The sequence below is a fragment of the Papilio machaon genome, chromosome 22 (genome assembly GCF_912999745.1).
Source record: "Papilio machaon chromosome 22, ilPapMach1.1, whole genome shotgun sequence".
Classification (NCBI taxonomy): domain Eukaryota; kingdom Metazoa; phylum Arthropoda; class Insecta; order Lepidoptera; family Papilionidae; genus Papilio; species Papilio machaon.
The window spans coordinates 750490-777145 of NC_060007.1; the positions used below are offsets into that span (position 1 = coordinate 750490).

General features: G+C 34.1%; 3 protein-coding genes across 3 annotated transcripts; 2 read left to right on the top strand and 1 right to left on the bottom strand.

Moving 5' to 3' along the window:
• Nucleotides 1–2162: 2162 nt before the first annotated feature.
• Nucleotides 2163–5533, bottom strand: LOC106713677 (carboxypeptidase B). Its single transcript, XM_045683423.1, has 6 exons — nt 5448–5533; nt 4758–4967; nt 3628–3721; nt 2909–3217; nt 2608–2801; nt 2163–2577 (listed from the first exon to the last, which is right to left on the bottom strand). Exons 1-6 carry the CDS (start codon nt 5528–5530, stop codon nt 2199–2201), a joined length of 1269 nt encoding a protein of 422 aa, XP_045539379.1. The 5' UTR covers nt 5531–5533; the 3' UTR covers nt 2163–2198.
• A 1118-nt stretch (nt 5534–6651) lies between these two features.
• On the top strand, nt 6652–9310 carry LOC123722249 (carboxypeptidase B-like). Its single transcript, XM_045683424.1, has 6 exons — nt 6652–6705; nt 7024–7208; nt 7481–7580; nt 7718–7837; nt 8307–8495; nt 8708–9310. The coding sequence occupies exons 1-6, from the start codon at nt 6652–6654 to the stop codon at nt 9308–9310; spliced, it is 1251 nt and encodes a 416-aa protein (XP_045539380.1).
• A 3500-nt stretch (nt 9311–12810) lies between these two features.
• LOC106713679 (carboxypeptidase B) lies at nt 12811–15567 on the top strand. Its single transcript, XM_014506523.2, has 6 exons — nt 12811–12921; nt 13197–13406; nt 13906–14005; nt 14329–14448; nt 14588–14776; nt 14951–15567. The coding sequence occupies exons 1-6, from the start codon at nt 12851–12853 to the stop codon at nt 15545–15547; spliced, it is 1287 nt and encodes a 428-aa protein (XP_014362009.2). The 5' UTR covers nt 12811–12850; the 3' UTR covers nt 15548–15567.
• The last annotated feature ends 11089 nt before the right edge of the window (nt 15568–26656 follow it).

Consider the following 26656-nt stretch of genomic DNA (forward strand, 5'->3'; position numbering starts at 1 on the left):
AATAAACCTGACTAACTACATTTTGACATTTAAGGGAAGAATGTGTATCAAATTATAATTGTAAAAATCTATTCAATTGTTTAGGCTGCAGGCGGTTAAATGGGGAAAATAAATATGTCTAGTGTGCATCCATTAAAGGCTCAGTGAGTCGGTTTTTTTTAAATTACCACTTTTTAAATAAAATTTTTCAAGGGAAAGTTGCTCTTTCAAGTGTCCTACAGTAAATTTTTTGTCCTTATTTTTAATTTGAGTTCCTCATTTAATTACATATTTAAAAAAAATGATATTCGTTTATTATTAAATGTTCCAATTTTATGTGAAAATAAAAGAAAATTGAAAGGGATCAAACCAATAAGCGCAGAGCAATCGAATCGTTTACCTTGAAATGTACCTAAAAATAATATTTGAATAGGAATCTGTCGATTGCTTTGAACGAGCCAATATTCTCACCTTTTCAACTCCTATCGGATTTCGAGGATTTCGCTTCAATTTGATTTTCTTCAACAGATCTGTCATAAATCTTAATAATATTTCAGCTTGTGTGAGGTAAGCCTTCAGTTTTTTACTCACTTCAATTGTAATAGTCATAATAAAGAACCTTATTCTCCGTTTTCTTTAAAGACAATGAAGACTACCAGTTAGATATATATATCTAATTCTACTTCATAAGAAAGGTAAGGAAAAGAGGAGTAAAGTTATGTCTCCGGCTTGTACAGTCACCAGACGATACGAGGAATTATTTAAACTGGTTGCCTGTCTTCTGGCATTATCTTGGCTGGTGGTATTGCATCGGTCGAGCCGACACATTCTTTCAATAGATGTAGTTGGCGTCTAATATTGTTACTAGTTGTTATGATATCTAAAGATATGAATCAGATCAATAGCATTTACGTAAATATTTTATCTAATATTCTCTAGGCCAGTGATTCTCAACTTTTTTTTTGTTGCGGCACATGTTTAACGATTTCAAAATTTGGCGGCACACAAAGAAAAAGATAAATATTAATTACTTATTACAACACTATGGCATCATAGATCTATACTCATTACACACTATCAATTTGGCACTAAGCAAATAATAAAATATTTTTTTTTTGGATTTATATATATGAAGGGGCAGGAGAGCCTTCATCAGAAATCATCTTGTGCGAGTATAAAAGCGGGTATGTCGGCAGGTGGGCGTGAACAGATCACGAGTCCTTGTTGCAATCGCAGTTGTTTAATAAGGGTCAGGTAACCAAAAATACACAGTGGAATGAACACTGTAGTGTCTAACCAACGCGATATCAACTTAATTAAGCGGTAGATTTTATTTGTTAATTAGATGCTAAGCGATTCGTCGCAAGCGTGGTGCGCGGGCGCCGTCTCGAACAACACTGTTCAATGGCCGCCCTCACAACCATCGACAGTGATGCTTCGCTTGGCTGAAAAAGTCAACCAGTCATTTGACTTTGGCGGATACGCCGACATATATATTAATGTTAAAAATATTTTTATTTGCAAAATTTGGCGGCACACAAAAGTGCCGCGGCACAGTGGTTGAGAATCACTGCTCTAGGCCAATACTAATTTAAGAATCAAAACGTAGTCGTAGAAGTTTGGAGATATTTCCTCATACTAATTTTATCTGCTTCCTAAAACAAGACAAAACAGATTACTACTTTGAAGATCCGTAGTTGTTGGAGCTTAGTCTGATTGAAATTTACATATTTCTTTAACTAGTCCGCGGTACATGTAAACTTTAATATTTTAATTGAAATTTTCCAACAATTCCTTAAAGTTAGCTCAGTGCCGGATCAATTTTCAATTTAGAGTATTCTAGACGCGTTCGCGAAGGTGTTTAGGGATGTTAAACTTTTTTAAGTTATGGATATCGATATTTTTACTAATATTTTTTTTTATACTTTACGAAGCCAGTTATCTATTCTAAATCTCTTGATTATGTAATAGCAACACGCAAGGGCGTTGTCAGCCGATGATTTAAGGTGTGTCTAGTAGTTTTTTGTGACTATTTGGATATTAAATTAAATATAATTTTAAATCCTGAATTGACTTTTTTGAACTTTGGCGAGGTGATAGGTAAATTATTAAAGAAAGTCTACACAAAGCTAAAAATATTTTAATTGTTTAGATAGTTGAACTTCGTAGTTTTAAATAATTACATAATTACTTTTTACTGCAGAAATCATATTAGATTGCTAATTCCAATCTCCAAACAAATCTCTGGCTCTTCTGGCACCAGCGACAATACCTGCCCAGGTTTCTTTTGCGATCTGTTCAATTTCTTTAGGGTCGGGATTAAAGCCTTTGGTATTATCCAAAACTCCAGGGAGTACTAAATTGTAGGATAAAGGCACGCCGTTGTAATGAAGAAAATCGACGGTACTACCAGAAGTTTGTTGTCCAGTGACCAAAGCAGAATTACCAACAATGTACCGAGGGTAATTAGGTTGTGCATTTTCATAGATTGCATTCGCAATAGTCACACCAACAGTTTGGAGAGCGAAAGCTTGTTGGGACAGTGTACCATCATGGCCCCAGGGGTAAAGGATCTGGCTGCCGTAGCTGTGTAGAGAAATGTACAAAATCGTACGTTAACCGTATTGCGCAAGGTTTCCTTGTCCGAATTGAACTTCTATTTCTGAGAATGGTTTGCTACCGGGGTAGTTGTTGTCGCACGGGTCCGAGCTGGTGCCGTATAAGTTCCAATAAAAGTCAAAATTGCTATTAGCGTCTGCGCCAGGGCACTCGACGCTGTTGACATGATTATCTGTAGATCGAGTCTTCAGCCACAAGGGATCCTGGAAATTAAATTTATATCATTGAATGTATAAACTAAGTAGTATATTTCTTTACTAATTTTAAATTCTAGGATAAGGATTAAATTAAGGAAACTTTTAATACTTACAGTAGTTCTTGTGTATTTATATCCATCGGGATTGAGCATAGGTAGGATGACCCAGTCGAGATCTTCAAGTAAATCATTGTCAATAGTTTCGTCAACCAACTTGCTGATCGCATACAAGGCTGCGGGTGGACCAATCCATTCTCGGCTATGGATACCTGCATCGACGATGATGATAGGTTTCTCTTTATCATCATCACTTGGTTTCGAGATCTTCATGAGATAAATCGCACGACCTTCAAATGTTGTACCATTCTGTAGTGTCACTAAATCTGGATATTTATTTGCTATGTCAGTAAGATAGGCATCGATCTGAAATTAAAGAATGTATCATTTAGTATGTGTTTTTGACAATTTGTATTGCATGCTATAACTATGCAATATAATTTATTGATCAATTGAACTTAATAAAGAAATATTTTGGTTTATGCTAAACTTAAAAAAAACATTGCTATTTTTTAACAAAGATATTAATAATAATAGACGTAAAACTTATACACTAGAAATGCAAAGAACATACAAATTGCTTGAAATTCTGATTTAATATTGATAGCATACAGCAAAGCATCATTAAATTAGTAGAAAGTTAACAGTAAATCGAAAAATAGTGGACGAGTAACCACGAACAGACTAACGCGAAATTAGTAATTAGATCAAGTAATAGTAGTAAAGTAATAGTAAAGCAATAGTAGTATTCGTAGGGCCGTAAATGTGTATTTTACCTCTTCAAGTTCCAGATATCTATCGAAAATTGAAACGTCTTCCGCAAGACGGTTTTTTCCCGCTTCTAGCAGATCATCATCAATGTCCAATTGTCTATGGAAAATAAAGAACACGACAATCAGTTTATAGTACCACTGGTAATATTTTAACAAACATTTTTTTGATCCGCACATATTTGTAATCGTGGAATTCCATAATTTTAGCAATCATAATATTTTCATTTAGACTTATATGAGACATTATCTCTGTTTGTTTATTGCAATACAACATTTACTTAAAGGAAAGGATAATAATATTTTTTCATTTCACTTAAAACAAATACTACAACTGTGGACCTCAATTCACTGGCTTTTACGTCTTCTTTAATCAAAGATCTTAGTGTGGTTTTGCAGTTTTCTTTAAATTAATATAAGTGCACCAAAAATATTTGTTTGTCTTTGATAACAATCGTATTTTAATTAATAAAGTCCTCAGTTTACTATATTTGTTTTAATCTTTCAATAATATATTGATCCTTTAATACAATCAATTTATTCCGCCTGTCACAAATTAATCTTGATAAATTCAACATTTCCAGACTACTGCATAATCCAACCTAATTCACGCAATCGATAAATTATCATCCAAGATAAAAGGGTCATAAAAAAGTATGTCAAATTTAAATATTATCTATCGAATATAATAAGGATAATGTTTTTTTTTATTTGGTACTCGAGAAACAAAAAATGTAGTCATTAATGAAGGGCTAAATAATAATAATTATTACTAAATCTCCATCATCAGTCAGATAATGCAAATTTTTAATAGTGATAGACGCCAGCAACAACAACGTTTGTTGAACGAATAGGCCGGCTCACCCGGTGCAATACCACGACAACACACAAGATAGGCGTGAAGTAGAAGTATTTCCGTATCCGTTCCGGTTCCGCAGTTGGAGGAGGGGACGCATAGGAAGTCAAATATTCGTCTCCTCCTCCGTCTATTAAAGGTAGGCGACGTGTCTATAGTTTTAGATATGCAGAACAGAGAAGCAAAAATGCAACATTTCCAGCTTAGCGAACTAAAATTGATTGGCTGTAGTTGTCGTACATATAGATAAAAACAATCTTAAGAAGTCAAAAGCACTTACGCTTTAACATCGTTGATGTGAACAGTGTAGGCAATATTCTGATCAGCTAGTTCCTTCAAGAATAAGTCATTATATTGCGGCTTCACTAGCACTACAGCATTACGGCCGACACTTGCTTTGCTGATGAAGTCCAGCCTGTACTTCTGGACCATAGACGTCAAAGACCTCAGTTGCCCTTGATCGGATGGTCTCACACAGTAAGATTTCCATCTGAAATGAAACATTACGATACCGTGAATTTGAAACTATGTTGATCTCTATGTAGCTGTCTCTGTTCTTTTAAAAAGATTATGGGGATGAAAATATTCGATAACTGCTTTTATTTATATTACTATTAAATGCTATTAAGTACCTAAATAAAAATAATAAGAAAAAAAAAACTATTTTTAAAAACAAGATTCCATCATCAGACTCCATTGAAAGACAAACTACTCGTCAAGACGATTCAAACGAGCCCAAACTCGAATAGGTTGTGTACTTTCATTGCGAAGTTCCTATGGTAATTTTCCAGCTCCATCATCAGATCGGCACCATGCTATCATAATATTACATTGTCACACGATTAACAAGTCTATGCAAAATTTCTGTTCAATCAGTAACCGGAAAGTGGGTCAAATTTCATTTTCAAGATTTGATCATAAACATCAGAACAGGTGAAGCTAATTAAAAGCTTACAAAAAAACAACTAACCCTTGATATTGTTCATGTTTGGCGTAGGCCACAGCGAGTAGCAAAACCAGCGTCAAGACCTTCATTGCTATTAATGTGTACATTGCCTACCATACGAACGCTTATATAGTGTGGAACTGATAATGTACACTCGCCCACACAAGTTTCGTTACAATGATATTGCTATTTAGGATCCTAAGACATCTTTCTTATTATTTAGATGAAGTTGCGGGCAACTGTTAATTGATAAATAATCTTATAGATTTTTTATAAAAAATCAATGAATATTGTAAAATTCGTCAGTAATAAGCTGTTTAAACATTACTCATTGGAAAATACAAGATAAACAAATACCATAAAATATTCTGTTGCAATATTAATATATTTAAATAAACATACAAATTTAAACTAACTGTTAATGATTATTCATATTATTTATAACTGATATCAATTGAAGACATCATTATAAGTTTAAGTTTTTTATGAGGAACCGTACATAATAAGAACCTTCTTTTTGCTTGGTGTGGTTTCATTTAAATATTCGCTTTCGCCTGCTGACTCCGTACGCTAAGAATTACAACTTAATTAGTAGCCAATGTGTTCTTCCAGACTATGTTCTACATATATGCCAAATTTCATCGAGATCTGTTGAACCGTTTTGTAGATACCTTCTAAAAATATCCATCTAAAATTTCGCAAAATATTGGTAAGATTGATCTTATCGAGTTGGTATACGAATTTCGCTGTCTATGAATCATCATCTATGAATTAATTAATTGATTCGTTAATATTATCGTCAGTTAACACTGATTAACTATGTGATATTTGGTACTGATTTGTAATAAATACTAGTAGGTGATCGATTTATCTTTAAATAAATACTAAATGTAGAGTAGTACCGAGTTATTCAGTATTTATAATCAACATGTTTAAAATCGTGTTATTCCTTGCTATATATTTAAGTTTATCGCTTACCAAACATGAACATTACGATGGGTAAGAGTTTTTAATAATTGTGTTAATAGGAACATCAACAACATAATCATAACTCTGAAAGCAGAGACCACTGATCTGTATTTGATGCAGACTGACAGACCTCTTGGGCTACTTTTCATTCATTAATTTACTCATAACTGCTTGTCTGTTTCTCGGTCTCTTCTCCTGATTTAATATTTCATAAATCTGAAAGGTCTATAAGTTACATCATTACAGAATATAGAAGTGAATGACTACGCCACTGTGCGAACAATACACGAAAGAAATGATGAACAAATTCAAGGTGAACAGACCATGCTCATAGTAAAGTTAAACTGGGAATGAAGAAAATTATCTGCAAAATTAAGTTTATTCATGTCTTAATCATTTATGAAAAACGCAGAATAAGAAAGAGGAAGTTAAGGAATGAAGCACATCAGAAGAGCACGACAAGGGACTGATTAATAGTCCTGATACTTTTGCAGAATAAATGATCATTGGATGTTTCTTAGAAGCATTCTTCTTTGTTCTCTTCATTACTGACTTGTCTTCATCAACGCCTTTACCGTCATCGAGTCACACAAAATAATGTAGTTTTCAGTAATTTCTTCTATTTCTTCAGCTACGTCGTTTATCAAATCACAGAGTTTATGCATTAGAAAATGAGCTTCTATTGGACGTTTGGTCGTACGCAGCTCCGTCCATTCCGGGATTGGTACTCGTTCCCGGACCGATAAGAGAACGCTTCGAGGCTGAAGTTGCAGCAATCGGAGTGCAGTATGAACTTCAGGTTGAAAATGTTAAAGAGTAAGTACAATTGGATATGTTAGATATTAAAATGCCAACAAAATTCGCTTCTTTGCCTTTAATACTTTGATTAATTATATTAAAATTGTGCATACATGTTGGAACTTAATAAAGGGCCTTACATTGAGGTTTAAAACCCTGGAAAAAATTTTTTTTCGGTATAACTTAAAGGTTTTGACATGAACTTCAGAACAAAGTAATTTAAGACGGTCGTTAATACATTAGGAAATAATCTAGTTCTGCAGTTTAATTGTATATTTATGGTTTTCCAGGATAGTGGAATTGGAAGAAAAACTCTTGACGATTGCGGCATTCCGTAGTAGCAACAGGCCCGGCCGTCTTTCCTTTGACAAGATCCACCGCTACACAGAGGTATGTTGCGCTGTCGGACTTTAAATCATAGGCACTCTGTTTTTATAAGGTGCCAAGTCGTATTAGTTTGGAATTACCTTCGAAAATTAAATTATTAAAAAATGCGGTTCAGAAGAATAATTATTTCTAATTTTAAGGTTAACGCTTATCTCGACGACTTGGCTGAGAAATACGATACCGTAACTGTGGTATCTGCTGGCAGGAGTTTCGAAGGTCGTGATATAAGATACTTAAAGATTTCCACCACCAACTTCCAGGTAACTGGAGTATTTTTGAATTATCTGTAAAAGGAGCATACATAATTTTAGTGTATAAATCTATCTCTTTTAATATCATAAGGTGGCAAACAAGCAAATGGCCACCTGGATTGGCCGCAATAGCGAGGCGACCGTTGCCCATAGACATCCGCAAATTCAGATGCGTTGCCTACCTTTAATCAACGGAGAAGGGGACGTACAAAAAGAGGATATTTCTCCTTCCTATGCGTCCCCTCTTCCGCCAAATCCTCCCATCCTTTCCTAATAAGAAAAGGGCGAAAAGGGAAAGAGGACTAAAATTAGGCCTCCGGTACCACACTCATCAGACAAAATGCGGAATTGCTTCCACTTCACGCCTGTCTTCTGTGTGGTCGTGGTATTTCACCGGTCGACCCGACCAATTCGTGCACCCAACAAATATTGTTGTTCCGGGATCTACCACTGTTACTGTTATATCTCAATGTTTTAGGATACTAATAAGCCAGTTATTATGTTACAATCCCTGCTCCACGCACGTGAATGGGTGACATTACCAGTGACTTTATACGCCATCGAGAAACTAGTTATTGATATTACGGATAGGGATTTAGTCGACAACATTGACTGGATAATTTTACCTATCGTCAACCCCGACGGATATGAATTCAGCCACGAACATGTAAGTGTTTTCGTTTTATATATTTGATATTTATTTAATTATATGTTATTAGATTGCGTTTATCGTAAACAAGGAAACAAGATAAAGCTTCGCCCTGGCGTTTTTAAAACACAACTTCCCGTTTTTTTTTTCACACTAACGTGGAAAAAAAAAAGATAAATAATTTCTCCGTGTGAACTAAAACTAAAAAATGACTTAAAACATTTTTTTAGATCCGTTTCTGGAGGAAAACCCGTTCAACTGGCCACACCATTACTAACTTATGCGTCGGTGTTGACCTTAACCGCAACTTTGGCTACAATTTCGGCTTATGGTCTAGTGATATCGCCTGTTCAGAAGCCTACCATGGCAAAGGTCCTTTCTCGGAACCCGAGAGTCAGGCCGTTCGCAACATTGTCTTGGAGCACATAAGCCGTATGGAGCTATTTCTTGATATCCACAGCTACGGTAGCATTATTCTCTATGGCTATGGCGATGGCATCCTTCCACCGAATGGTTTGACTATAAATTTAGTCGGTGTAAGAATGGCTCAAGCTATCGATGCTGTGAAATGGCCTTCAAAACCGAATTACCGTGTTGGTAACATAGGTCTGACATTTGCGAATGTGTCAGGAACAGCAATGGATTACGTTCAAGGGATCGGTGTACCACTTTCGTATATCCACGAAATGCCAGCACATAATAATGAAAATAATAGTCTTACCGGTACTCTAGTAGATCCAGAATACATCGAACAAGCTGGCTATGAAACTTGGGAAGGTATTAAGGTTGGTGCTAGATGGGTTCTTCAAAATGCCAGGAGAAGAAAGCATTAATATTTTATAGTGATATTAACAGCATTGCTTTTATAATAGTATTAGAAAAAAAAATTAATATTTTTAATTTATGCGTTATCTTACCTTTATATCACACTTCCTAACAAAACTGATTAAAAATAATGTCATTTAAAAAAAAATTACATTACATAATAATATAAGATGTATTCTTTTTATATTTGAAAACGATCATGATGTTATTTAACGGTGTAAACATAAGAATAGAGTAAAAATTTAGAAGACCAAGCAAGATAAACAGTAAATAAACCTAAAACGTCAAACTGTCGTAATATTTATTTATTATTACTATTACTGATATTATAAATGCGAAATTATTATAAAAGGAAACTATTCGCATTACATAATCGCTATGTATTACGATCTAAGTAAAATATAAAATTAATAGCAAAGTTTTAGACATCCAGTTCTGCTATTTTAAGTTTTATAAAAGTATCACAATGGCGTGTCGTTGAAAATTCTAACATATTTAAACTAAAAAAAATCTGCAATTTAGATATAGACATTAAGCTAGAGGATTTTTTTCTTATAAATAAAAAATACAAAAATTTATATCATTAAATAAAATTGTGAATAGCAAATAAATATAATAGTGTTTTTGCCGAACAAAATTTAACAGTATCAGATGTACTATGAGAATCATCGGAATAAAGATATTTCCTTTAACTGTACGTCCCCTTCTCCGCTAAATCCACAACCCTGGGAAAAGGTAAGAGAGGACTAGAATTGGCCTCCGGCACTCGCACATGCGTCGGATAGAGAGCGAACGTCGTTGACCCAAGGGTTCATTACGTTCTCCGTCATGTACCGATGTTATTTTTTAATTTTCCAATTTGATTATGTACAGGATGTGTAGGAATACATCTTGTCTTACACTATGACCTAGTCACCCTTAACTTGGGGCTTCTAGCCTCTCGATGGGAACGTAAATGAGCTGACGACAAATATCAAAAGTAGCGGATATTACGTATGTAACACTTATAAACAGATTAACTCTTATCAATGAGACGGCTTACTTTAGATTACGGAAATATTTCTAATTTTGTAACACAGCACAGAAATAAAGGAATACTTGCGATTTTAAGAACTTTCAGTGTAAAATAATTTGGATAATGCCTTAAGACATTCAAGAATACAACTGTTTTTGAATCAATCTGATGGTGCCAGTTACTATGAGTATGGTACTACCCACCAATAGCTACGTGGGATACATCATTGGATAGGTATTTTGGAGCTGATTCAAAGTTACTAGTACACGTGGCTATTGGAGGGTTGGTCAAGAGTTTTGACGTTGACCGATTAGAGAATAAAGGTATTCTCTAACCGATCAACGTCGCGGAGGACAACTAGTTTTGCCTAAAGGGACACCTTTTAATTACATAATTTAGTTTTTATGTACTACCCGTATATTTAAATTAATAATTTAGGAAAATAGTCAAGTACTATGTACTAGCGGAGCCCGAATTTGAATTTTTAACTTATTCCAATTGGTTCTTACATTCAAGTATTGATATATTTAGTAATTATTTGTCCGTATTTTCCTGTTAATTTGAATGATATCTGAAAAAACTTAATAGGCTATGTGTTCTAGACTATGTTCTCCATCTATGGTAAATTTAATCAAGATCCATGCAGACGTTCTAGAGATACCTTCTAACATACATCCATCCATACATCAAAACATTCGCATTTATAATATTACTAAGAAAAAAAAAATCACGAAAGTGTTAGAAAAATTCAAAGTTGTTTGATTTTTTTTATTATTCAATAACATTTTTATGGTCTTAAAATATAATTATTATCAATTTTATGTATAATAAATTGTCCGTTAACCTGTTATTTGTAGATACCGATGTGGATTAAATGAACGCTACTTCTTATACAATTGCCTCATTGATAACCACTTATCATCGTATTGTTTAAATTACTGTCGTCAACTTGAAAGTAAAAAAAATATAATAAAAGAGTAATTGTTCATCATGTATCATACATAATATTAAGCGTTTTATACCATCTATAATATAGTTAAGAATACCGTGGACTGCAAAACGCATCAATGCATCAATCCTCACCCAACTCCAAATACGAACACGCCTCTCCAGTACATGCCTTCAACGCATTCTTGTATATTTCGGTCACACAATGCGCAGAGAAAATGCTAAGAGAAGCTCATGGTTGTCGGGAACACTGACGACAGAAGATCGCGCTGCCGCTCACTTATAAGATGGAGAGACCAAGTGAGGGACGCCCTGTACAGCAGTCGTTGGAAACGAATCATCTATTTTAGAACTAACCCTGAGACTGCTACTATCCTCAGCCATGAGGGACTGACTCTAGAGAGAGATAATATAGTTAATAGAATTGTAGTGTCTTTTTGTTTCATCAAAATCATATTCCGACAACTATGTATTAACGTTACTTATAATGAAAATCTAATTATTAAGATTTTTGTCGATCTGTCCGCAACGTCGGGTGTTGTCCAGATAATCTGGAAAACGACTGGATTGATTTTGACGGGACTTTATATGGGAGGTTGCTTATGTTACGTGGAAAACATAGCCGTCTTCTTATTTTTAATTCCAACAGTAAACTATTCAAATTGTCAACGTTTGGTACAATTCACATTTTGCTGACAGTTTATAATATACGTAGACCGATTACATACTGTCATAATTCGAAATGTGATTTTGGCAACAACGAAAATTAACTAAGTCAGATTATTATAAATATTGGTAACTTTTTTTTAATATTATGAGATGGCAAACGAGAGGCCATTTAACCTCGCCGAAATAGCGAAGAGACCGCTGCCCGTTGACATCCACAATTCTAGATGCATTGTCTACCTTTTATCGACGGATAAGGAGATTCACCGAAACATAATATATTCGCTTCCTATTCGTACCCTCCTCTATCAAATCAACTTCCCCTTCACATCTCTTCCTTATAAAAAAGGGTGGGGATGGAAAGAAAACTATAATTAGGCCTCTGGCACGCACATTCATCAGAAAGAAATTACTTCCACTTGACAGGTGTCTCCTGCTTCTCTCTCTCTCTCTCTCTCTCTCTCTCTCTGCCTAGCTCGTATCGTACATGGTGGTGGAATTAGTTTTCCTTATTAGTTTCTTCCATTTCGCTCTGTCCTCGACATTTCCATCTGAGACTTGGCATTCACTCGTGTGTTTTAGGACTTCATCTTTCCATCTAGTTTTGGGTCTGCCTCTGGATCTGCGGCCGGGAAGGGTTTTTGTGTTTCATAAGGTTTTTAAATATATATCCTATGTCCTTCCAGCAGTAGAGATATTTTCGCCACCTGTGGAAGCAATAAACGCTCTACTAACATTATCATTGAGTTATAAATTCATTATCTCCTCAATATAATCCTATGTTATTGTAATCCATATAGATTATTGATTTTACCAACTGTACGGTTATCTTTAAGTACCTAGGGGTAATATAATAAAAACCAAGTCGCTATTGCGTTTACCTCAGTTTGGGATTCGTTGGCCAAAGAAATTGGTCAAAATGTACAAATTTGCGTTTCTGCTCGCTCTCTCCATCGGCTTGGCTCTTGCCAAACACGAAGAATACAATGGGTAATGGGTTCATTTACTAATGTTAGTTATATTACAGCACTTCGCAATAAAGTTGACTATGTAACGGTTAAATTAAATAAAACATCATCAATCTTTGTAGTCGGCAAATTAACTTTTTAACCTTCTCATTCTAAAACGGTACTCTACGGTGTACCGTCGTCAACGCGGATATACCGCGCTGTCTCTGCGCGACCAACTGTCGAATAGACCGAGGTGCATCTCGTTCTGTTATAAAATTCTATCTATAGGTATATTATTACTTAATTGTATTTCAGATCCGTCGTGTATCAAGTTAAGGTAGCCAATATGGAGCAGGCGCAACAAGTTTATGCATTAGAGAACAAATTGGGTTTGGATATGTGGTCGTACGCTGCGCCCTCCAGGCCCGGTTTGGTTCTCGTTCCCAGACCCATGCGTCAACGGTTCCAGACTGAAGTTGCAGCTCTTGGAGCGCAGTTAGAAATTCAAATTGGAAACGTCAGGGAGTATGTATACTTCTATTACTATTCAATGTTAAACGTTTTATATAAAATTAAATTTATAGGTTAAAAGTAAGAAGTTTACGAAGTTAGTCCACCGATAAGTAAAACGCTCTTAAAATTCATAATTTTCAGATTTGAGTGTGACCAAAAGACTAAGGATACATTTCAGTAATTAAATAAATACTAAAAGCTTAGTTTAAATTTGAGTTAAGGCTAACTAGCCTTTTGCTATTTCAAGTGATAAATCTATTACTATAATATTTAACAATAGAAGCAGCATATTGACAATTGATCTTAGTTATGTTTATAAAAATATTCTTTTCTTATCCTAGTCCAGTGGTAGAAGTCTATTAGCTAATGATGTTTTTTTTAATGCCCTCTTTTTTCAATATTATCGAATATCCAGTTAGTTTATCATACTTTTTCCACCTTTGGCGAGACGAAACAGTTGTTTTTTTTTAGAAAATTTAAAAGTATTAAAGAAGTCAATTTTATGTTACAGGGCTATTGAATTGGAAGAGAAAATGTTGGCGGCAGCAGCGTCTCGTAACAGCAGCCGAAGCGGCCGTCTTACTTTGGACAAGATCTACCGTTATGCTGAGGTATGATTCAATTACCTAACTAAAGAGCTAGAATGACGCAGTATTGGGCCTCGTCCTCTGATAATAATAGTAAAAAAAAATACTATGATAACTGACAATACTGTTGGAATCAATTAATATTGTTTATTTTACACAAAAAATATGATTCTTGTTTTTTTTTGCTCTCACTTTTTCGGCGTGATTAACGGTTTTTGAGGTTTGGTAATCACCAAAAAAACATAAGTTATCTTACCTTAAATTCGATATTAAACTTTGTTCAACTTTGACATGTTTTGTTAATTGATCCTTATTTATCAGATGTTTTATTCTTATTTATTTTCAAGATCAACGCCTACCTCGACGAGCTGGCTGAGAAATACGAAACAGTGACCGTTGTGTCGGCTGGCAAGAGTTTCGAAGGCCGTGACATCAAATACCTGAAGATTTCCACCACCAATTTTGAAGTAATTATATTTTAAAACACTCGAGACCTTATAAGACAACATGCTTAATACTTACATTTCATCAAAATTTAAGAATGAACATTGCTTTTTTTTCTTTTGATCATTTACTGATCAAGGCTTTATTAATATTCTTTTTTAGGATCTAAGCAAGCCTGTTGTCATGGTACAGTCCATGCTTCACGCTCGTGAATGGGTAACTTTACCAGCGACCCTCTACGCCATCGAGAAATTGGTTGTCGACATCACCGACAAGGATTTGGTTGACAAAATTGACTGGATCATCGTACCCATCGCCAACCCCGACGGATATGAATTCAGCCACACCAACGTAAGCTTTTATTAATATTATTTTCACATTTAGTACGCTTTCAATACTGTTTAATGGGTTATATGGGATACATATTTCCGTTTTCATTAGCGTGTTACATGTTAAAGGTAAATTTGTAAAAAAAAAAGGCAAAGATATAAGATTTGTACTTAATATTAATTCCTTTTCTTTCAGACCCGTTTCTGGAGGAAGAACCGCTCTACTGGCCATGTTATTGGAAACTTGTGCCAGGGTGTTGACCTTAACCGCAACTTTGACTTCAACTTTGGTTCACTTTCTAGCAACAGCCCTTGCTCCGAAACCTTCCACGGCCCTGGACCTTTCTCTGAACCAGAGAGCTTGGCCATCCGTAACATTGTTCTTGGTAACATGAACCGTATCGAATTGTTCCTCGATATCCACAGCTTCGGTAGTTTGATTCTTTATGGATACGGCAGCGGCGACCTGCCCGCCAACGCTCTCACTCTCAACGTAGTCGGTGTAAGAATGGCACAGGCCATCGATGCCGTCAAATGGGAATCCCACCCTAACTACCGTGTTGGTAACGTTGCTATGATTCTATACACAGTATCTGGCAGCGCTCCTGATTACGTCCAAGCTATTGGTATTCCTCTTTCGTTCACGTACGAATTGCCAGCTTACAGAAACCAAAACAACAGTCTTAACGGTTTCTTGGTAGACCCTGACTTCATTGAACAAGCTGGTGTTGAAACTTGGGAAGGTATCAAGAATGGTGCTCAATGGGTGCTACAAAACACCAGAAGGAAGTAATTTTATTACAAACTTATCTCCAATAATCAATGTAATATCATATTTCTGATATAAATTATTGATATCAACAGGTAAAATAATATTTATAACACTCAATGAAACAAAAACATCTATCAAAACTGACTTCAACAATAAAATAAAAAATAGAGAACACAAACTCAAAGAAAATAAATAAGTTATTATAAAACATGCATGTTTATTATTTATTAACTACCTCTTAACTTAAGAATACATCTTTTAGAATGCTTTAGATTATAAATTAAAAATATAATTTAACATTAATAAAAAAAAGTTTATTTAACAATTTCTTAGTATACGAAACAAAGGGATACAAATCGTTGAATTTTCGTTTCATATCAAAGGACTTCAAACAAAACTTTAAAGGAATATTGAAAACAATTCCATGGCCGTTTTAAATTCATTATAAATAAAATAACTGAAATATAAATCACAATCCTTCACTTGTTTTTCTTCTATTTCGTTTAACCGTTTGACCTTTGAAAATAAACATAGGCCGCTTATTCAATAACCATAAATTTCATTTGTTATAAAATGAAAGTATATGAACATTATTTGTTATCTCTGCTTTCTTTTTAGAAAATGAAAGTGATAGTAATAGTGTTATGACAGGGCGATGCATAGTAAGATGTATGAAAAACTATTTGCACTATATTTTTACTTTAGTTATAACATAGCTATGTCAGGCAATCGCGGATGTTCGAAGAGTGGTTGACCGCACGGTTAGCATACGCACTACTGTTTCTTATACAGCGTCGTCAATATAGTGCTTCCGTGTGTGAACCGCGACAAACCTCTTTCCGCATCCACAAATTCCTCATTGTAAAGGGACCTTTAGTTTGACGTAGAACTCGACTAAAAGCGGGTGTATGTGAAATTAAATGTCAAGCGGTGGGACAAAGAACCGTGAACCGTGAAATGCACTTACACACACTTCAACTTGTCGCATTAAGTTATGACTTAATACTTAAATTTCTGATTTAAATTGTATAGCATATTTATTTAAAATAAATTGGGTCTTACGTTGACAATTAAAAAAGTGTATGCGTTGAAACAAACACATCATTGAAACAAAATTATATTTTCCAATAAAAAAACACTATTTCCGATTGGTTTATTAAACTTGGTGGAAAGTTTGATAAGCTATTTGAAAGCTGTTCGAACTGCACGTAGAAATGCTTTATAAAATGCAGCGTAGTGATTAAAGTTTGTTGAGAAAGCATACGTCAAAAATACGCTGTCGCTGAGTGCCAATACAGAGAACTTCTCGTCGAAACGTTAGTATTTTGACAACTGTATGGACTGGCGCAAGTGAAAAGTCAAAATTAAAGGTTGGAAGAGATCGTACGACTAGAATAGCTGTACTTAAAACAATTTTAAACACTAACCGTAACACTCCAAAAATGATGGTCTTTCTTCATTCTTTATTGGTAAAAATCGAGTTTCAATAACCATGATTTGTCGAAAATCTTCCCCAGGCATTAGAGTCACGGTATAAAAGGGTTGACGTATGTTTTATAAAATGTATTTGAAACACTGTCTAAGTTTTTTTATGGTAAGGCCCGGATAGTATGTTAAACGAAAAATGTAATCCTAAACATACTATCTAACTAAATAAATATAAAACGCCATTTAGTAGATAGTAAATAATATTTCACTTTATAAATAAAGATAGGGTTAAAATACCAGCACCGAGTGACGAAGCAGACGTGTCTTAAAGGGGCGGAAATTAAAGGCTATTGTCGAAATGAGTTTTCGATACAGGGGGCGACGGGGCGAGATGACTTCCTTGCGATGCTGATTCGATAATATTGCAATGTAGCTCGTTCTTTATGATGAACTTACCAGAATAATACTGCGATAGGATATTTTGATACACAATTTAATTTAAAACTCAACCACCAATGATTGACTGAGTGATGAAATATGGTGAAATAAATATACAATAGATGGCGGTGCTTCTCAAAAGCGACATCTAGTTAACAGTACGTTAAACTTTATGTAATTCTCTTTGTTCAATCATTGAATGTACTTACAACATTCTATACATATAAACAATTGCTGTGTCTGTATGTAACGAAATAAAATAAATTAATTAAGAACGGACTAACTCACGTATGATTCTCCGGTGCACCGATTAGTTTCGGACCCGTCGGGGGTCCATCTTCAGGGCGAGTTTGTTTTGAGGACTTCGCGGTCGCGTTACGTCTCGCACTGACACTGAGTGCGAGACGTAACGCGACCGTGTTCATTATTAATTTATTATTATGTCTCACGAAATAAAATATTTAATGAAAAGACAATTTATAAAATTTTTGTATGTCTGTCTGTCTGTCCGATAGATTTGATGGAAGTTTCACTGCTTAGTAGCTGATGTGTGCAGGAATATTGTAACCATTTTTTTTTCTTTCTTAATTTTATATATTAAAAGGTGAGTACAGTGACACATAAATATTGAAAAATTAGGAATTGTGATTTAACCGTGTAACGACTATCTTTGAGCTGATTCTAGTGGATGACCTACCAATTATTTTTCTATTGTGTTGATTCCTAATGACCATAGTATATGTAATACTGATGTTAGTACAATAATATTTAGTAGTTATTGTAGGTACAATGTAATTGCATCGTGTATCAGTTGCATTAATCACTGGCCGGCTGCAGAGGACGCGACGTGCACGTCCGTCTGTCACTTCACAGACTAACTTGCCGGTAGACAGATCTTCATATTTCGACATACATAAATTACATAGTGTATCTCTTCTGAGACGCTCCGAGAGTCTTTCACGGACACCGATTTCTATTCCGTTTTAAAAATTGTAGTCACAACTCACTGTTACTTTGTGTGACGTGACTCATAAATTCTTAAAGCTGGAGACTCTATAATAGAATCAGGGGACCACAACATTTTGTCAACGAAGCACGCCATGAGTGTATCCAAAACTAGCCATAATTGCTGTAATTACTTGCACTTGCACAGAAGTCTAACAAAGAATTAATTTGATTCGATTTTCATGTATTATACGCACTGTACGATGGTTCGCTCCTGCTACGTATTGCCTATTTCATTCCTTTCTTATTTTTAATGTGTCAACTTCATAGCTTCAGTCAAATACAATTATAATTTTCCACAATCGTATATAAACCTGAGAAAATGACTATAAACAAAAATAAAACTAACAGCTGTAGATTTGCACGAATAGTGCCACTTATTCGTTTGTCACCTAATAATAAAAAATTAAAATTTAACTAGTAATCCTATGTATAAGGGCCAAAGTAACAAATTAATGAATTTTACTTTTTTGTGTTTAAAGTTACCTCTTAGTTTAGTTAACAAGATGCAATAAAAATAGACATTTGCAGGTGTACATTTTTTGATGAAGTAAAAGTGCCTATGCGGCCTATTTTCGTACATGGTTTAAACTTTGAGAGCCTCTACTGCAAAGTTGTCAATTTGCACATTGGCCCTTATTCGTAGGAGACATCGGAACAGGTTAGTAGGCACTATAAATAAAAATGTTCTCTACAGTTAGGTTGTCTGTGCGTTGATGACACTTTAGCTGTCAGTTCAGTTTTGCTTACGCTTAATTTAAGCGTGATCTTTACAAATGATTACTGGATGAATTTAAAAAATTGGGTCACGGAAAAAAAACATAATATTACATATCATTAACATATTTCAAACTCTTGTGTATTTTAACTTTGGGATTTGACTGTATTGATATTGGAACGAAGTTCCTTATCGCGCGTTGTGAAAGGGGGCTAGACGGAAAAAAATCTTACGAAAAGTTGTCACGACACTTTTAGCTATAGTAACCATGGCAACGACGTGACAATATATAACGAAAATTCATAGGAACTTCGTTCCATCAGGGTGTCTCTCAAGTTTTTTTGTATCGAAACATATTAATATATTAGTTTTTTATTTTATTTTATTAATAAAAGTTTAATATTGTTTTTAGCCGACTTCAAAAAGAAGGAGGTTATCAATTCGACTGTATTTTTTTATGTGTGTTACCGCGAAACTCCGCTTCTGGTGGTCTGATTTTAATAAAAAATATTTTAATCGAAAGGAAGTGCTTGCAGGTGGGTCCCGTTTTTTTTAAAAAAATAACTAGAAGACTAGTAGATTTTTTTTACGTCAAAAGGTGGCAAACGAGTAACCGGACCATAAACATCCGCAATTGCAGATTGCGTTGCCTACATTTAATTGACGGAGGGTACGCGTCTACCACTAAAGTTAAAGGAGAAGGTGTGCAGGCAAAATTGAGAACTGTACAGATAACTGACAGTTGAGTTTGAGGGGTTTTAGACTAAACAGATACGTTTTCCTACGAACTAAAATTTAACATTGACAGGCATATTATGATTAAGGTTTTACCCTATTATATATTCATGCTACATATCCCTACTGGGATTTACCGGAAACCTTAAAAGTAAATTAGTCACGAGTAAAGCCTTCGCATATAACAATTATCTAACAATATAATGTACTAGAGATTGCTTCAAATTATATTATGTAGTAAATAATATTTACCATAAACTCGAAGAAACATCTAAAATACTAAAGCAGTGTCTACTTTTCAAAGAGAAAGTTTTGGGCAGGTGCTTTGACAATGGAAACTTTAGTAAGGTTTAAATTTATTTTGAAAAAGCTGCCAGAGATTTCATCATCGCAGAGTTAAAAAAAAAAATACTTCATAAGCCTATGTGTTCTTCCAAACTATGTTCTACATCTGTGCCAAATTTTAACAAAATTCGTTGAACCGTTCTCGAGATACCATGTAACAAATTTCCATCAATCCATAAAAAAATTCGCTTTTACAATTTACTAGTTGTCGCCTGCGACTTCGTCAGCGAGGAATAAAAAAAACATAATAAGTAGGCTATGTGTTCTTCCAGATAATATTCTACAATCGTGGAAAATTTCATCAAAATCAGTTGAGCCATTACTTAAACATTAAACATTTATACTATTAGTAAGATGTTTGGTTTTTAATATTATCCTGTCAACAGTTTAAAACGTGTTTAAAATTATATAGTTTTAAGGTTGGCATAAAGGAAATTGTTTTTTTTTTATAGGAGAAGGGGGCAAACGAGCAACGGACCGAAAGTTATTTGATCCGACGCCAATGGACATCCGCAACGCCAGAGGAATCGCAGATGCGTTGCCGGCCTTTAAGGAAGGTATACGCTCTTTAAAAAAAAATTAATCACATTAGATTTGTTTGATTGTATTTTTATTTATTAATTTGCATCTAAGATCTTATATTTTTATACAATGTCGCTATGTTGGATGATGAGCAAATTGCTGTTTAAATCTTGAACACAAAGTCTTGCAGTCGATTCTCTGATGTCTTCTTCTAGTCTGCAAAGAAAATTCTTGATTTGATAAAACATATCTTAATCTTCTGATCAAATTAAGTTGCTCAAGTCCTCACTTTATTTTCTTAATTAACCTTCTTGGCTTTTTGTAATTTTTTTCTTTATCTCTTATTTCCAGTGGTCTATTTTTTGGTATATTGTTTTATAATCAATTTTAATGTTTTTCTACATCTCACTGATGACTCACAGTACTTTCTGGTTTTTCCTAAACAAGATAAGATAGTACATATCTTGATATTACTACCTTTATCTCAGTCTGGAAATTATCGCACAATATATGTGACATACAATATCAGTCATTGAAGTATATTTTCTAAAAACATAAATAAATTATTTGAGTACACTTTAAAGTTATAATTTTATAAATAATACGAAAATGTACATAGATATATGTAGGTTCAATATATCACAATCCTTACTTAATATATATCTTCTTATATATATATAAAAGAAAGTCGTGTTAGTTACACTATTTATAACTCAAGAACGGCTGAATCGATTTGACTGAAAATTGGTGGGCTGGTAGCTTAGAACCAGGAAACGGACATAGGATAATTTTTACCCCGTTTTCTATTTTTTATTCCGCGCGGACGGAGTCGCGGGTAAAAGCTAGTATATAATATTATAAATGCGAAAGTAACTCTGTCTGTCAATCTCGCCTTCAAGGCAAAACTACTGAACCGATATAAATGGCATTTGGTACACAGATAGTCAAGACCCTGAGAAAGGACATAGGCTACTTTTAACGCGAATAAATGCTACCCGAAGACAGTATTTCAGGCGGACGAAGTCGCGGGCACAGCTAGTATGCAATAAGTTTGAAAGTATTTCAGATATGAATCTTACTAATATTATAAATGCGAAAGTTTAGATGGATGGAACGACTCAACGGATCTTGATAAAATTTAACACAGATGTAGAACATTGTCTTGAAGAACACATAGGCTACTTAATAAGTTTTTTTTTTAATACCGTACGGACAGAGTCGCGGGTGACACCTAGTGTTATATAAATAAATATATCATAGATATTACGACATGTTTATAAATAATAAATTTCAATGTATACCTAGTCAATTTTTATACACACTTCACTTCTTATTTGGTGTGTAATAAGAGAAACATAGATAAATAAATAAATATTTATGAGACATGAATAATACATACTTTTTCGCTTCATACTGAATTACACCGAGTAGCTCTTTCACCGACGATCCCTCTAACAATGACGAATCCATCTCTAGAGGTCTGATTGCCTTGATTATTACGAGGGCAACGACCCCTTAATTCTTTCTCTCCCCTTTCATTTCTGCAATTACGCCCACTATGAAAGAATGGGGGAATACACGGAGAACTGCGCCGTGGACTGGGTCCGAATCCATGATGCCTTCTGTAATGGAATCCATGATGACAAGGTCCATGGTGGAAATCGTGATGACTGGATCCGTGATGAAATCCGTGGTGTCCATGATGGTGATGATTTCTGTGCATGGGACTACGTTCTCTATGTCCGTACGATCTTTCTCTATGACATCCACCGTGATTATGGTGTCCATCGTGGTGCCAATGCCCGTGGTGACCGTGTCCATGCTCGTGGTGACCGTGTCCATGCTCTTGGTGACCGTGTCCATGCTCGTGGTGACCTTCACGGTGTCCGCAATGACCTCTCATGATTATGTACAGCTTCACCGCAAGTTACACTTAGACTGTGCTCTCGTTATGTTAGCATTCGCTTTTATATGACCTTTTTGCGTAATATTATGAAATAGGAATTAATATTTGTATTTAATTTTGCATTAAGGGAATCATATAGGTTTTATGACATATATATTACATTGAAAATTAATTTAATATGTTATATACAGTTTTGAAATGTATTTTTAGTATTGCATAATATTGTGCATTATTATTTAAGTACGCACTAATAAACGATTAAAGTGGGACATCTTTGTTTAGAAAAGATATTTATTTATAATTTAGAGATTTGTGAGTTTTAACATACCAATGTTAGTAAAATTATAAATTATTTTTAGATGGATGGATGTTTGTTGTAAGGTTTCTCCGGAACGGCTCAACGGATCATGATGAAATTTGGCACAGATGTAGAACATAGTCTTGAAGAACATGTAGGCTACTTATTAAGTTTTTTTTATTCCGCGTGGAGGAATTGCGGTCGACAGCTATTAGATAAAATTTTAATACATTAATAAACGATTAATAACATGTTTTATTTGTTAAATATAAGCGAAAGATCAAAACAGAGAAGATAATTTGTCCCTTTATTGGATAGGAAACAATTCAAGGCTGAATTGTGTATTTCAAACGATTGCATCACGTTGGGAAATAATAGCTATGACTCATTTACTGTAATTTCACAATATTCCTGACAATTAGAAAATTATTCATCACAATAACAGGACCTGTTTAATGTTTTTTCATGTACTAAATAGAATTAAACTATTTCTGCTTACATATCTAGACTATAGTTAAGAAATCTATATATATAAAAGAAAGTTGTGTTAGTTACACCATTTATAACTCAAGAACGGCTGAATCGATTTGACTGAAAATTGGTGGGCAGGTAGCTTAGAACCAGGAAACGGACATAGGATAATTTTTACCCCGTTTTCTATTTTTTTTAATTCCGCGCGGACGGAGTCGCGGGTAAAAGCTAGTGTTCTAATAAAAACATAAATTAATCTTTACCAAACGACGCAAAACATCATCATCAGCTCACAATACGACCCCACCGAGGGGATCGGAGCCTTCCCTAAGTTAGGTGTGATTAGGCCATAGTCAACCACGCTGGTCAAGTGCGGGTTGGTTGACTTCACACATAACTTCGAATTGTGTGAAAAACCTGCAATTCTTCTCAGATATGTGCAGGTTGCATCACGATGTTTTCCTTCATCGTAAGAAAGTCGGATAAATGTACATATGTAAATCGAAACTCGAAAAAACACATTGGTACATGGCGGGATTTGAACCCAAGACTTGCAGTTTGCAAGTCAAGTGCAAACGACGCAAGACATATCTTAAATATATTATTTTTATTTATTATACTAATGGACAGATAAAATTCGTGTTAATCGAAAGAAGTCAGAAAATCGACGACGAGATATCGACCTAGCCTTGGACCTAAGCTAGGGTTGTTGCTTATAACTATAGTTCGTAACTTTCTTATTTCTTTTGTCTTAATAAATATTATCATTAAATCTTTTAGTTCAAATGACACGATTTGATTTTTCCAAATCAAATTTTGTGCGAGGGATTTTCTGAAATGCTATTAATCAAAAAGCCCTTAACAGTAAATTATTCAAAGACGGCATCCCTTTGGGCACGAGCTTGCGGTTGAACGGGGATTCCATCAATTTAAAGTGACTTTGCAATGTTGAAAATATACCTTTGTAACTTGTGAAGTAGCAAATATCAACTTTTAACTTCGTACCAATTTTGATCAGCAGTTATGTTCATTATCATATTGATTAACTTGATGTCCTGTTACTTGCTTTTTAATAATCTAGAAATCATTTTCAAAAAAATTGGAAATGAAATCTAAGTCGAAAAAGTCAGTGACAATCTGTGTCCTTATCCCGGATGGAATTATACCGACCAAATTAGTGAAATACTCAAGAAGGTAAGAGCAACCGAAACCAACGTTCATATATATATCGAAACCCTTGTTGTCAGTTGTTCATAATAATTTTCAGATTATGTAGTTTATTATAAATATTTAAAATAGTTCATTTTTACTTAACTTTACTTATTTAATAGTTGTTTTTTATTTGATGTCGCAGAAAATTTGATCGCCTGTGAATCATAAGGGATACTGAAATATTCTGTCCGCATTCGTAAAAAATATGGAACCACTCAACCGTACTTACCATTCAAAACAGTTTTATACAATAAAAGGACGCGTAAAAATTTCCAAACCGTTATTACAACGTTAAAATATTGCATTTTTTAACCCTAAAGCATTTGTTTTTTATTTCATAAATCTTTTGTTAATTTCATGATTTAAATTAATTGCAAAAAAAGAAAAAAATATATAACAAGCTGAAATTAACAGTAGTATTTTATTCTATTATGAATATATATGCATTAATAATAAAAAAATGAAGGCTTTGATAATATGTTTTTAAGAAATTATTATCTATTTTATTATTTAATAAAGTACATAAAAAGCATGATTTTACTTTAACAATATTATTAAAAATATTTTAAATTATTCGACGTGAACAATATTCCTCTTAATTACGTTCTTCAAGCTAGAATACCATTACAAAACATCAGAGAAAGGAAAATATTTCGTTACGAAAAGAATCATAAATAGAAATTCAATTACAAACGATTATAGCGCAACATAAAACAAAAGAAATATTACGTAGGAGGGGATCCACTGAAAGATAATATTTCCCCTTCCTTTGCGTACCATCCTTTGTCAAAATCCATTCCCTTCCCTTATAAGAAAAACGTGAAAAGGAAAAGAGGACTAAAATTATTCTTCCGGCATTCACACTCATCAGATGAAACACGTAATTACTTCCAATTCACGCCTGTCTTCTGTGTAGTTGTGGTATGACACTGGGTGAGCCGGCCCATTGGTTCAACAGATGTTTTCGCTGGCATCTACCAAAGTACAATATCCTTTTATATTAATTAAATCTATTATATAAAATTCTCGTGTCACGGGGTTCGAACTTGAACTCCTCCGAAACGGCTTGACCGATTCTCATGAAATTTTGTGAGCATATTCAGGAGGTCTGAGAATCGGCCAACATCTATTACTTTTTTTTTTAACTGCGCTAGGACGGAGTCGCGAGCGACAGCTAGTAACGTAATAAAATAGTTATAACAGTATAATTTATTGCTGACTTCTTTGAAACATGCAAATATTCGGATTTTGTGCATGATAAGAAGGGTTGATAACGCGTCCTAAGCTAACAGACAACGTTCATTCAAAGTCCTTTGAACAAGATAAAGCCCGCAAACTATTCTTATTTTATAAAGCTGTATTGAAATACTGTGATAAGTAATTCAGTTAAAAAAAACATATAAGTTGAGACGTACGTAATATTATTCTTCTGTATCAATTGGGTTGATAAAATACTGGCTTATTTTTTTTTTATTTAATAGCAGGCGTTACTATAAAATGGGCAGAAATAACGATAGAATATTTTTTTCATAACCATTTATAAGTTAATGGTTTTTGCCGACACAAACGGATCTCTTTACATATGTTTTTTTACTCATCATTTTATATTTTTAAATTTAGAATATTTTTCTTTTTTTTTTTTCTTTTTTATTATTCTAGAATGTATTAGTTGTAAACATATATTGCTTATTGCGTGCGCTGATTGTTTCGTTCAAAAAAATATCATTAACTCAAAGTTGTATTGCAAATTTAAGTCAATTTATTGAATACATAACATTTCGAAATATTTCAAAATAATACTTCGTTTTAATAAATCGAATTATAGACTTCACTGTGAATAACCACTGCACTATAAGGTCTTAATAAAGGTGAAAACGTTATAAAATTTCAACATTATCAAACGAACTTCACCGCATCGGGGTCAAACTAAATGAATCCATTCGCAATGAAACCACCAAGTTATTTAATAACCGCGTACGTTGAATAAGTTTTTTAATCTTATAAATTTAACTTTTTCATTTTTCAAAAAATTCATTTTTTACCTGATAATTC

Excerpts from the sequence above, each read along its gene's own strand:
- LOC106713677 (XM_045683423.1), bottom strand. The coding sequence starts at position 5,530 with ATGTACACATTAATAGCAATGAAGGTCTTGACGCTGGTTTTGCTACTC. Across the intron at positions 2,802-2,908 it reads ATAAATACACAAGAACTACT|GATCCCTTGTGGCTGAAGAC; the intron begins GTAAGTATTAAA and ends TTTAATTTCCAG. Across the intron at positions 2,578-2,607 it reads TTCGGACAAGGAAACCTTGC|TTCTCTACACAGCTACGGCA; the intron begins GCAATACGGTTA and ends GATTTTGTACAT.
- LOC123722249 (XM_045683424.1), top strand. The coding sequence starts at position 6,652 with ATGACTACGCCACTGTGCGAACAATACACGAAAGAAATGATGAACAAA. Across the intron at positions 6,706-7,023 it reads AAATGATGAACAAATTCAAG|CTACGTCGTTTATCAAATCA; the intron begins GTGAACAGACCA and ends CTATTTCTTCAG. Across the intron at positions 7,581-7,717 it reads AGATCCACCGCTACACAGAG|GTTAACGCTTATCTCGACGA; the intron begins GTATGTTGCGCT and ends TCTAATTTTAAG.
- LOC106713679 (XM_014506523.2), top strand. The coding sequence starts at position 12,851 with ATGTACAAATTTGCGTTTCTGCTCGCTCTCTCCATCGGCTTGGCTCTT. Across the intron at positions 13,407-13,905 it reads CAAATTGGAAACGTCAGGGA|GGCTATTGAATTGGAAGAGA; the intron begins GTATGTATACTT and ends TTTATGTTACAG. Across the intron at positions 14,006-14,328 it reads AGATCTACCGTTATGCTGAG|ATCAACGCCTACCTCGACGA; the intron begins GTATGATTCAAT and ends TTTATTTTCAAG.